The sequence below is a fragment of the Mobula birostris genome, chromosome 25, assembly GCF_030028105.1.
Source record: "Mobula birostris isolate sMobBir1 chromosome 25, sMobBir1.hap1, whole genome shotgun sequence".
NCBI classification, from domain to species: Eukaryota; Metazoa; Chordata; class Chondrichthyes; order Myliobatiformes; family Myliobatidae; genus Mobula; species Mobula birostris.
In genome coordinates, this window is record NC_092394.1 from 4824379 (window position 1) to 4837387 (window position 13009).

The following is a 13009-nucleotide window of genomic DNA, read 5'->3' on the forward strand; positions in this document are numbered from 1 at the left end:
GGCCCAAACTTGCTCTCAATACTCTAGGTGAGGCCTCACCAGGGTGCATTATAGAATTTCAACATGACATCCTTTTATATTCTAGTCCTCTTGAAATGAGCGCTAACATTGCATTTACCTTCTTCACCACAGACTCAACCTGCAAATTAACCTTTAGGGAATCCTGCACAAGGACTCCCAAGACCCTTTGCACTTCAGATTTTTTTGTACTATCTCTCCGTTTAGAAAATAGTCAACTCTTTCATTTGTTCAGCCAAAGTGCATGACCATAAACTTCCCAACACCGTATTCCATCAGCCATTTCTTTGCCCATTCTCCTAATCTGTCCAAGTCCTTCTGTAGCCTTTCTACTTCCTCAAAACTACCTGCCCCTCCACCTATCTTCATATCGCCTGCAAACTTTACAACAAAGCCATCAACCCCATCATCCAAATCATAGACATATGACGTAAAAAGAATCAGTCCCAATATAGACCCCTGTAGAACACCACTAGTCTCCTGCAGCCATTCAGAAAAGGTTTCATTTATTCCATTCTTTGCCTTCTGCCAATCAGCCACTGCTTTATCCATACTAGAATCTTTCCTGTCATACCATGGGGTCGTAACTTTGTTAAAAAGCCTTGTGTGTGGCACCTTGTCAAAGGCCTTTTGAAAATCCAAGTTCACAACATCACCATCATCCACTCCAAGATCAACCTAACCTTTCCCTCTCACATATCCCTCCATTTTTCTGTCATCCCTGTGCCTATCTAAGAGTCTCTTAAATGACCCTAATGTATCTGCCTCTTCTACCACCACCCCTGGCAGTGTGATCCATGCACCCACCACTCTCTGTGAGAGTGAAAAAAAAATAAAAAAACTAAAAAACTAAAAAAAAAACTACCTCTGACAACCCCCCCCCACCCCCACCCCATACTTCCCTCCAATCTCCTTAGCCATTTCCATCCTGGGAAATATGGTTCTCCACTCTGCCTTTGCCTCTTATATTCTTGTACACCTGTAGAGTTACTAAGGACCCTTACCATCTGAGACACACCCTCTTCTCGTTCCAACTATCAAGGTGACTGGAAGTTGCATCCACACTGAGTTAGTGAAAGAGACATCTCAAACAGCATTGAGCTGTAATCATCCCTATACCCACATGATTGAGCATTTTTATCCCCAGTCCTCCAAGGGTCAACCCATGATCAGATCAGGGAGCTAGAGATCAGGAATATCCAATAAGTCCAGGTAGGAGTTCAGAAGTTTTCTCTGGGTGAGAATGTGGGACCCACCCATTGAGACAAGGGCAGTTGGGAAATGAGCATGGGAAGCAGAGGGGTAGTATGATGTTAGGATTGTTAACGACAGGAGATGTTGAGCTGGAGTGGATGAAGTTTTCACTGGGAGATGTTGGGCTGGTGTGGATGAATTTTTTACTGGGAGATATTAGGCTGGAGTAGATGATTTGTCACTGGGGGATGTTGGGCTGGAGTAGATGATTCTTCACTAGAAGACGTCGGGCTGGAATGGATGAAGTTCTCACTCCCAGTGTCCAATCAAAGAAGTTACATGAATGTCCATAATAAAGGACATAATATTTGTCACTGATTATCCGTCAGTGTCTGTACAAGTAGATCCAACCAATAAGATGTCAGTTGCAGCATGTACATATCAGTGGACAAACCAACACTGACCTTATCCAATCACATGTATTTTCACAGGCCAATCAAAGAGGAAAAAGCAGCGAAGGATCTATGTAGCCCTCTGACCTGTCAGCCTAATGGAAAGCAAGACATCAGGTACCCAAAGCATGCTGCACCTATCCCAGTGTACAACCCGATCTCCCAATGAAAACTTCATTCACTCCAGCCCAATCCACTAGTTGGACTCCATGGGTTACTGACCCTGCGTATTTTCGTTGTGATCACTGATTCCATAATTATTGGTTCTGTCAGAGATCTGATGGTGGAGGACAAGAAGCTGTTTCTGAATGTGGGTCTTCACCTCCCTGGCAGTAGTAATGAGAAAAGGGCATGTCGCGGACGGTGAGTTAGTGATGGATTCCGGTTTGATTGTGCAGGATTTGATATATTTGGAGATACAGCATGGTAACAGGCCCTTCTGGCCCAACAAGCCTGCATTGGTCCAATTACATAGAACATAGAATAGTACAGCACAGTACAGGCCCTTTGGCCCACAATGTTGTGCCAACCCTCAAACCCTGCCTCCCATATAAGCCCCCACCTTAGATTCCTCCATATACCTGTCTAGTAATCTCTTAACCTTCACTAGTGTATCTGCCTCCACCACTGACTCAGGCAGTGTATTCCACGCACCAACCACTCTCTGAGTAAAAAACCTTCCTCTAATATCTCCCTTGAACTTCCCACCCCTTACCTTAAAGCCATGTCCTCTTGTATTGAGCAGTGGTGCCCTGGGGAAGAGGTGCTGGCTATCCAGTCTATCTATTCCTCTTATTATCTTGTACACCTCTAACATGTCTCCTCTCATCCTCCTTCTCTCCAAAGATTAAAGCCCTAGCTCCCTTAATCTCTGATCATAATGCATACTTTCTAAACCAGGCAGCATCCTGGTAAACAACAGGAATTCTGCAGATGCTGGAAATTCAAGCAACACACATAAAAGTTGCTGGTGAACGCAGCAGGCCAGGCAGCATCTCTAGGAAGAGGTGCAGTCGACGTTTCAGGCCGAGACCCTTCGTCAGGACTAACTGAAGGAAGAGTCAGTAAGGGATTTGAACGTTGGGGTGGGAGGGGGAGATCCAAAATGATAGGAGAAGACAGGAGGGGGAGGGATGGAGCCAAGAGCTGGACAGGTGATAGGCAAAAGGGATACGAGAGGATCATGGGACAGGAGGTCCGGGAAGAAAGACAAGGAGCATCCTGGTAAGTGTCCTCTGTACCCTTTCCAATGCTTCCACATCTTTCCTATAGTGAGGTGACCAGAACTGGACACAGTACTCCAAGTGTGGCCTAACCAGAGTTTTATAGAGCTGCATCATTACACCGCGACTCTTAAACTCTATCCCTCGACTTATGAAAGCTAACACCCCATAAGCTTTCTTAACTACCCTATCCACCTGTGAGGCAACTTTCCGGGATCTGTGGACATGTACCCCGAGATCCCTCTGCTCCTCCACACTACCAAGTATCCTGCCATTTACTTTGTACACTACCTTGGAGTTTGTCCTTCCAAAGTGTACCACCTCACACTTCTCCGGGTTGAACTCCATCTGCCACTTCTCAGCCCACTTCTGCATCCTATCGATGTCTCTCTGCAATCTTTGACAATCCTCTACACTATCTACAACACCACCAACCTTTGTGTCGTCTGCAAACTTGCCAACCCACCCTTCTACCCCAACATCCAGGTCGTTAATAAAAATCACGAAAAGTAGAGGTCCCAGAACAGATCCTTGTGGGACACCACTAGTCACAATCCTCCAATCTAAATGTACTCCCTCCACCACCACCCTCTGCCTTCTGCAGGCAAGCCAATTCTGAATCCACCTGGCCAAACTTCCCTGGATCCCATGCCTTCTAACTTTCTGAATAAGCCTACCGTGTGGAACCTTGTCAAATGCCTTACTAAAACCCATATAAATCACATCCACTGTACTACCCTCATCTATATGCCTGGTCACCTCCTCAAAGAACTCTATCAGGCTTGCTAGACACGATCTGCCCTTCACAAAGTCATGCTGACTGTCCCTGATTAAACCATGATTCTCTAAATGTCTATAGATCCTATCTCTAAGAATCTTTTCCAACAGCTTTCCCACCACAGACGTAAGGCTCACTGGTCTGTAATTACCCGGACTATCCCTACTACCTTTTTTGAACAAGGGGACAACATTCGCCTCTCTCCAATCCTCCGGTACCATTCCGGTGGACAACGAGGACATGAAGATCCTAGCCAGAGGCTTAGCAGTCTCTTCTCTCGCCTCGTGGAGCAGCCTGGGGAATATTCCATCAGGTCCCGGGGACTTATCTGTCTTAATGTATTTTAACAACTCCAACACCTCCTCTCCCTTAATATCAACGTGCTCCAGAACATCAACCTCACTCATATTGTTCTCACCATCGTCAAGTTCCCTCTCATTGGTGAATACCGAAGAGAAGTATTCATTGAGGACCTCGCTCACTTCCGCAGCCTCCAGGCACATCTTCCCACCTTTATCTCTAATCGGTCCTACCTTCACTCCTGTCATCCTTTTTTTCTTCACATAATTGAAGAATGCCTTGGGGTTTTCCTTTACCCTACTCGCCAAGGCCTTCTCATGCCCCCTTCTTGCTCTTCTCAGCCCCTTCTTAAGCTCCTTTCTTGCTTCCCTATATTCCTCAATGGACCCATCTGATCCTTGCTTCCTAAACCTCATGTATGCTGCCTTCTTCCTCCTGACTAGATTCTCCACCTCACTTGTCACCCATGGTTCCTTCACCCTACTATTCTTTATCTTCCTCACCGGGACAAATTTATCCCTTACATCCTGCAAGAGATCTCTAAACATCGACCACATGTCCATAGTACATTTCCCTGCAAAAACATCATCTCAATTCACACCTGCAAGTTCTAGCCTTATAGCCTGATAATTTGCCTTTCCCCAATTAAAAATTTTCCTGTCCTCTCTGAATCTGTCCTTTTCCATGATAATGCTAAAGGCCAGGGAGTGGTGGTCACTGTCCCCCAGATGCTCACCCACTGAGAGATCTGTGACCTGACCTGGTTCATTACCTAGTACTAGATCTAGTATGGCATTCCCCCTGGTCGGCCTGTCCACATACTGTGACAGGAATCCGTCCATGTGACCAATGTGACCCATGTGACCAATAATCCAAGCAACCCATTTGCCTTTGGGATGTGGGAGGAAACCCAGGCGGTCACGGGGAGAACGTACAAACTCCTTACCGAGAGTAGTGGGAATTGAACCCAGGTCTCTGGTGCTGTAATATTGTTAGACTAACTTCAACCCTACCATGCCACCCCCGTTGTGCTCTATTTCTCTCCCATTTATTCAGATTCAGATTTATTTATCACAGGTACATCGAAACATACAATGAAGTGTGACTTTTGTGTTAATAACCAGCACAGCTTAGGAAGTGCTGGAGAAAGCCTGCAGGTGTTGTCACACATTACAGCAGCAACAATCAGTGTTCTGCAGAACAGCACAAGCAGCAAGGACAACTACAGCAAAACGCATTTCAAAATGTAAAGTAAATTTATTATCAAAGTACATATATGCCACCAAATACAAAAACAAACTTCTTTCCCAGCCGCTCCAATCCTAATACAGGCCACACTCGGGCCTCCACTCCTTGGCCTTGGGGCCTCAGTTTCACAGACATCAGGCCTCCATCGTCTGCGGGTCCACCTGCAGTTCAGTCCTGCATTTCTCTGAGGTGCTCTTTGGTTCTATGCAGGGTGTTCCATATAATGGGTTCTAGCTGGATCTGTTGGATTTACTTGGTGTTATTACAGAAATAGACATCGCTTTACAGCGTCAGCTTTCACTGATTGGAGTTCGATTCCCGCCACTGCCTGTAAGGAATTTGTGTGTTCTCTCTATGACCACATGCATTTCCTCCAGGTGCTCTGGTTTCCTCCCACAGTCAAAGACAGTTAGGATTAGTGAGTTGTGGGGATGGTATGTTTAGGGATGGTCTGGTTTAGCAGTTAGTATAACACTCTTACAGCGACAGTGACCTGGGTTTAATTCCCACCACAGTTCGTGAGGAGTCTGTACGTTCTCCCTGTGACCACATGGGTGTCCTCCCACATTCCAAAGGGGTGGGGGCTTGTAGGTTAATTGGAAATGTGGGTGAAATTGGATGGCGCAGGATTGTTACCGTGCTGTTTCGCTAAATAAATAAAAAGGAGGGGGGACACTTGCTCCATTGTGTCAATGCCAGGTAAAAACAGAATTGAGATTAAATCCACTTCCTATTCCCTGCAGCTTTACAAATGTTTTCCACCCGGTTCCACTTGTTTCTGTCGGCTTCTGCCTCTGTTCTGGGTTCTGGTGGATTTCTTCAACTGTGAGTTCTTGTGTCCCATTGCAACCTCTCCACTGAGCTCTTGCTGCACACTTCCCACGCTGGGCTCCATTCTGTCTGCAAACTACACTTGTGGTCACTCCCTGTTCCTTCTTTACTCGTTCCTCTGCCCGCTTGCGTCGGGACACTGCTACTCAGGGTAGGGACTCTCCCCGTCAGTTTCCTGGCCCGAGATCTGAAACTCCAATGCAGAGGGTCTCAAGAAGCTACAGGGGAGTTGTAGACTCCAGCACAGGCGTAATCCTCCCTACCATCAAGAACATCTTTAAGTTGCAGTGCCACAAGAAAGTGGCTGAATTATTGAAGGTGGGGGGGGTGGGAAGTTTATCCTGAAATGTTCAGGCTCCTGTACTTGCTCCCTGTTGGTAGTATGAGAAGAAGGCATGTCATAGGGTGGTGAAGCCTTTCATGATGGATGGTGTCTTCTTGTGAAACCACCTCTTGGAAGATGTCCTCATTGGTGGGAAGGCTTGTGCCCGTGATGGAGCTGGCTGAGTTTACAATCAGTCAATATTACCGTAACACACACAAAATGCTGGAGGAGCCCAACAGGCCAGGCAGCACCTATGGAAAAGAGTAAACAGTCGACATTTTGTGCTGAGACCCTTCACCAGGCCGAAATGTCAAATGTTTAATCTTTTCCATAGATGCTGCCTGGCCTTCTGGGTTTCTGTAGCATCTTATGTGTGTTGCCTGGATTTCCAGCATCTACAAATTCTCGTGTTTGCAATATGACTGTAGCTGAGTTGATGCCTTTGAAGACAGCATCCATCATTAAGGACCCTTGCTCTCTGGGACATCCCCTCTACTTACTGCTGCCATCAGGGAGGAGATACAGGATCTCGAAGCCATGCACTCAATGATTCAGAAGCACCTTATTCCCCTCTGCTATCAGATTTCTGAAGTCCATGAACCCGTGAACTCTATCTCATTATTCCTTTTGTTTTTTATAACTTCTAGTCATTTTATCTCTTTGCACTGTACTGCTGCTACAAAACAACAATTTCACATCATGTATGTCGGGGTAATAAATCCTGGTTCTGAATTCTGATTTTCAATCAAGTTTCAGCCTTTGGAAGAACATTGAATCTTATATTTTCCTGAATCCTGTGGCCAAGTCTGAGAGCAAGGAAGATCCATCAGCTGCTCAGAAGGCAGATGTGAGCCCTGACACTGAGAGGTGAGGGCCCACTGTCAGTGTTAAGCTTCAGCACCTATGTTCCATGTGGGCTGTGTGCAGCTCGCTTTTACCTTATACATACAGTGGCAAACTTCTGTCCTGGAGTTTTATGAGGGGCTAGTAACCAGGCATAGAACATAGAACTGTACAGGCCTTTCGGCCCACGATATGCCAATCCTTTAACCAAGTCCAAGATCAATCTAACCCATCCCACCCACATAGCCCTCCATTTTTCTATCATTATGTGCCTGTCTGAGAGTCTCTTAAATGTTCCTAATGTATCTGCCTCTACCACCACCCTGGTGAGTTTACTTTAGCCAGTAGTTTGTGGATCAAGCTGGTTGAGCCTGTTACAGACTTTCAGTTCCTGGTACCAACCCTGTAGGGCCCCTCCCTTTATTTCTCTGCTACGTGCTCATCCCCCATCTGTGCTACAGAATCGAGAGTTCCCTATTCACTGCTAAAAATTTATTATTTCCTTTTACACTCTCAACCTTTAACTTTAGAGGGAATCAGGCTAACTGACTGGGTGACCCTTCAAAACCACGTAAAGCTCTACCCCTCACTGTCCCAACTGTACCGGGAGTAGACCTCCTCCTGTTACCAGCAGGGTGATCATATCAACTAACTAGAGTTACACGTCCAAATTCGGTGGGGCTCCCACATCTGGAGATGCTTGCTGCTGATCTACTCATCACACTAACATACGGACTGAGGTCAGGAGCAGGCCAGTCGGCCTATCAAAGCCGACCTGTTATTTAATCACGTTGGATCTGATGGTAACCTCAACTCCGCGGCAGGGTAGTGTAATGCTTTACAATGCCAGCTGTAAGATCGGAGTTCAAATACCTGTAAGGAGCTTGTGTTACGAGAACAAGGTAAAGAGATAAATAAAAAGAGGTCATGGTCATCTCATAGTCAGACCAGAGGTAACAACTTTCCAGTGGTAAGAACTAACTTGTGAGATAGCCAGGTTCAAATGGCATGACACCTGCAGCAGAGAAACTGAGAAGCTTTTAGAAAATACAGAATCGGCTGCACTACAATTGCTAGGAAATTTACTGAATATTTACACGTATGTAGGTGAATGGGTGGCGGGCTGGAGATATGCCTCCACCAAAGGAGGTGTAAGGCACTCCTTCCCTCTGCTAGCCTGCAGGTCACCCTTGGGCGAGGTGTAGCACCTGCTTAGCCCCCCAGTCAGGGTCACGTGGACCCACGGGAGCAGGTGGTGGATGGTCGTACGAGCAGCCGGTGCACATCACAATTCCTGGATATGCGACCACTGACGCCAGGCAGACAATCTCTGAAGAGTAGTGATAATGTCTGGGGTTACCCTAATTGTAAAGACACTGCCCAGAAAAAGGCAATGGCAAACCACTCCCGTAGAAAAATTTGCCAAGAACAATCACGGTCCCGAAGACCATGATCGCGTACCTCATACGACACGGTGTATAATGATGATGATGATAGGTAATTATATAAAAATTATAAAAGAGCATAACAAAATTAATCTGCAAGAAAAACAGTACAAAAATGACAAATCTACAGCTTAATCCAACAAATACATCGGTGAAATGTGATTTTACTTCAGATATGTTGAAACTAGCAGCCTCCAAATCTGAGCATGTCACTAGCATGGACCGTCATCCCACTTTCCTCAGGCTGCAGTCACTGGGAAAACCACTGTAAAGGTGTTGGATCCTAATGGACATCTGCTTCCATCTTTTGTCAAGGAATCAATGTGATCTCGGCACGTTCAGGCTCCAGCTTTTTGGGGCAATATTTGAGGGCGACCTGGAGAGAATTGATGGCCTCCTGCAGGAGATTGAGGATTCTGGGGGATGTCTCTCCCACCCAAAGCTGAGAGGTAAGGACCACAAGAGAGACTGAGACTTCATCCAGCATTGTACCCTATCTCCTGGAGATTTACCTCACTGTACCCTATCTCCTGGAGCTTTACCTCCAGTGATCAGTGGCAAGGATCTACGTGTTGACCTGGGAGTGCATGTGACGCAGGTCCTAGACATGGTGGAGTGGTGGACCTCCTGTCTGAAAGGTCCTAGACATGGTGGAGTGGTGGACCTCCTGTCTGATAGGTCCTAGACACGGTGGAGTGGTGGACCTCCTGCTTCACAGCTCCAGAGATCCGGGTTCAATCCTGATCTCTAGCACTGGCTGTGTGGAGTTTGCATGCTCGCCCTGTGACCACATTGATTTCCTCCTGGGTGCCTCAGTTTCCTCCCACATCCCAAAGAAGTGAGCGCTGGTGGGTTAATTGGTCACTGTAAAATTTCCCCTATGAGGAGTAGAATCTTGGGGGAATTGAGGGGAATGTGAGGGGTATAGAATAGAATGAGTGGATGTAGGATTCGTGTAAATGGGTGGTAATGGTCAGCACAGATTCAGTGGGCTGAATGGCCTGTTTTAGTGATGTGTGTGTCCTCCATAATTGCCATGGGGGTCGTGTGTGTGTGTGTGTGTGTGTGTGTGTGTGTGTTTGTGTGTGTGTGTGTGTGTGTGTGTGTGAGAAACCTGACATTGAAAGGACTTTACATGGAACAGTACAGCACAGTACGGACTCTTTGACCCACATTTCTTAAATGTTCCTAATGTATCTGCCTCTGCAACCACCCCTGGCAACGTGTTCCACACACTCACCATTCTGTGTAAACAAAACATCCCCCCTATACTTCCCTCCAATCACTTTAAAATTATGTCCCCACGCATTGGCCATTTCCACCCTTGGAAAATGTCTCTGGCTGCCCTCTCTACCTATGCCTTTTACTATCTTGAACGAGTCTCTTAAGTGTCTCTAATGTATTAATCTCTTTGCCACATGTTCCACACACCCATTACTCTCTGTGAATGGCTGTCCTGGGTGTTAGCTGATTGACCAGTGGCCTGGTCATGGTGGCAGGGATGTTGGGGGCACCTTTCCTCTCTGATGCTTTTGCCCAACCGTCCCACAGAACCCAACACAGGGCAGACCTGCCTGATGAAGGCCTTGCTCAGGATAACCAACAAGGCAGAGGAGCTGTCCCAGGACAACAGGACAGTGGATATTGTCAAGAAACTCCTCTCCTTCTCGCAGAAAAGTGGGGACCTGGCTGACCTTGTCAACGCCACCTACACGGACAGGATTTACCAGGGTAGGGAGCACTTTCACACTGTTTGGGACGGGGGCGGGAGTGCCCTGTACTGCTGTGGCTCACGGTGCCTCTGTTTCCAGGGCAGACAGCTTTGCACATTGCGGTGGAACGCAGGCGCTGTGATCTGGTCCAGCTCCTGGTCCAGAACGGGGCTGCTGTCAACGTGATGGCCAAGGGGAGCTTCTTCCGCAACAAGAGGAACAGGCAGTGCTCGTTCTACTTCGGTGAGTGTGCGTGGGGGCAAGTGCAAAACGCGGGCTGCACACGCCAGCCAGGGATGCAGGGCCAACACACAGGCACAGGCAGCAAATACGGGCCAAATACACAGGCTGAGACCAACAAATACAGGCAAAATGCACAGATACAACCAATAAATACAGGCCAAATACACAGGCTCAGACCAACAAATAGAGGCCAAATGCACAGGCTCGGACCAACAAATACAGGCCAAATGCACAGGCTTGGACCAACGGATATGGGCTAAATGCACAGACACAGATCAAACCCATGGACACAGACCAATAGCCAATAGCAGCACACACAAACTGCTGGAGGATCTCAGCAGGTCAGGGCGCATCTATGGAGGGGAATAAACAGTCAGTGTTTGGAGCTGAGACCCTTCATCAGGACTGGAAAGGAAGGGGGAAGAAGGCAGAATAAGGTGGAGGGAGGGGAAGGAGTACAAGCTGGCAGGTGACAGGTGAGACCAGGTGAGGAGGTAGGTGGGTGGGGATGGGAGGGAGGTGAAATAAGAAGCTGAAAGGGGATAGGCGGGAGAGGTAAAGGGCTGGCTGGTAAGGAAGTAGCCACAGGTCACTCATTGATTTGGGTCTTTGATCTTTGTGGGTGGAGTGGTTAGAGTTGGGGAGTTACGGTGTGTGGAATGGAGGGTGGGGGGGGGAATGTTGAAACTTCACTGACAGAGCCATCTGTAACCCCGGCTGGCACAGGTGGTTTCCCACTGGGTCTGGCTGCCTGCACCAACCAAACGGACATCGTGATCTACCTGATCGAGCACGGGGCCAATCCCCGGGTGCAGGACCAGGCTGGCAACACCGTTCTGCACGCCTTGGTGTCCATTGCCTGCGAGACGGCAGAGACACGCGGCTTCGTGACGGGGATGTACGACCTGATCCTGATCAAGGCCGCTGACCTGGAGCCCCACAGCAACCTGGAGAAGATCACCAACCGCAAGGGCCTGACTCCACTCCGCCTGGCCGCCCACACTGGCAAGATCGGGGTAGGTCCCGTACCCTGCCCCTCTCTCCCTGCCTCACCCATTTCCGCGCATCCCACTGTGCCACAGTCAGCAATCCGCACCCCTTTGTGCAGCCTGGAACGATGCTTTAGTGCACGGGACGGACTCCAGACACCAGGCCCTGCAGGAGACCACTCAGCCCATCTAAGCCCAGTGCTGGGAAGCTGGATGAGCTTCACACTCCATCACAACCTCTCCGATTCCCATTGGAAATCTGGTGTTCAGGCTGTTCCTGCTGGATCTCAGCACATCCCCTCACCAACCCCCACCCCCGCACAACCTCTCCGATTCCCATTGGAAATCTGGTGTTCAGGCTGTTCCTGCTGGATCTCAGCACGTCCCCTCACCAACCCCCACCCCCGCACAACCTCTCCGATTCCCATTGGAAATCTGGTGTTCAGGCTGTTCCCGCTGGCTCCCAGCAGAGCACAGAGATCTCAGCAAGTCCCTGAACCAAACCTCTGTCCCTCTTGTATTTCACAAAATTATGCTTATTGGTAATTACAGCCCTACAATACTACAGACACAACATAGAACAGCACAGCTCAGGAGCTGGCCCTCCGGCCCACAATATTGTGCTGAACCAATTAACAGTGATGGCTAACTAATCTCCTCTGCCTGCACAATATCCATAACCTTCCATTTTCCTTACGTCCATGTGCCTCACCCTCAACCAAAGCCCCCAATGAGGTAATTTCTCCCCCTCCCTCCTCCTCTCTTTTTCCATTCCTCATTCTGGTTTCCCTCTGGCGCCTCCTTCTCACTTGTCCATCCCCTCCCTCTGGTAGCCCGTCTCCTTCCCTTTCACCCACAGCCACTCTCCTCTCCCATTAGACTCCTCCTTCCTCTTCTGCCCTTTCTCCCATGGTGCACTCTTCTATCCTGTCAGATTCCTTCTTCTTTAGCCCTTTACCTTTTCCACCTATCACCTACCAACTGCTTGTCGTCAGCCTTAAACTTTTGTAACTTTTTTTTTAAACTCCGGATTGTTAACAGAATTTAAATCTCCTCACCTCTGACTAAGCATCTCAGTTATTAGACCTCTCACCTCTTCTCCTCACCTGCCTATCATGTCCCCCTGGTGCCCCTCTTCCTTCCCTTTCTCCCATAGTCTACTGTCCTCTCCAATCAGATTCCTTCTTCTTCAGTTCTTTATCTCTTCCAACTGTCACCTCCCAGCATCTTCCTTCATCCTCCTTTCCCCTGCCCTGCTACCTCCTCACCTGGTCTTGCCTATCACCTGCCATCTTGTACTCTTCCCCTTCCTCCCACCTTCTTATTCTCTGGCTTCATCCCCCCTTCCTTTCCAGACCTAATGAAGGGCCTCAGCCTGAAACGTCAACCACTTCCATCCATAGCTGTT

General features: G+C 48.2%; 1 protein-coding gene across 7 annotated transcripts in view; it reads left to right on the plus strand.

Annotated features, from left to right (window-relative positions):
- LOC140187746 (transient receptor potential cation channel subfamily V member 3-like) overlaps window positions 1–13009 on the plus strand; it is a 62927-nt gene that overhangs the window by 22944 nt on the left and 26974 nt on the right. For 4 of the 7 annotated variants that reach the window (XM_072243399.1, XM_072243397.1, XM_072243398.1 and 1 more), the window contains exons 4-9: window positions 1704–1781; window positions 7120–7236; window positions 8973–9106; window positions 10209–10388; window positions 10469–10612; window positions 11339–11628. In XM_072243399.1, coding sequence (XP_072099500.1) covers window positions 1704–1781; window positions 7120–7236; window positions 8973–9106; window positions 10209–10388; window positions 10469–10612; window positions 11339–11628 — 943 coding nt within the window. The remainder of the gene's footprint in view (window positions 1–1703; window positions 1782–7119; window positions 7237–8972; window positions 9107–10208; window positions 10389–10468; window positions 10613–11338; window positions 11629–13009) is intronic. The other 3 variants (XM_072243395.1, XM_072243394.1, XM_072243396.1) reach the window with 3 other exon arrangements.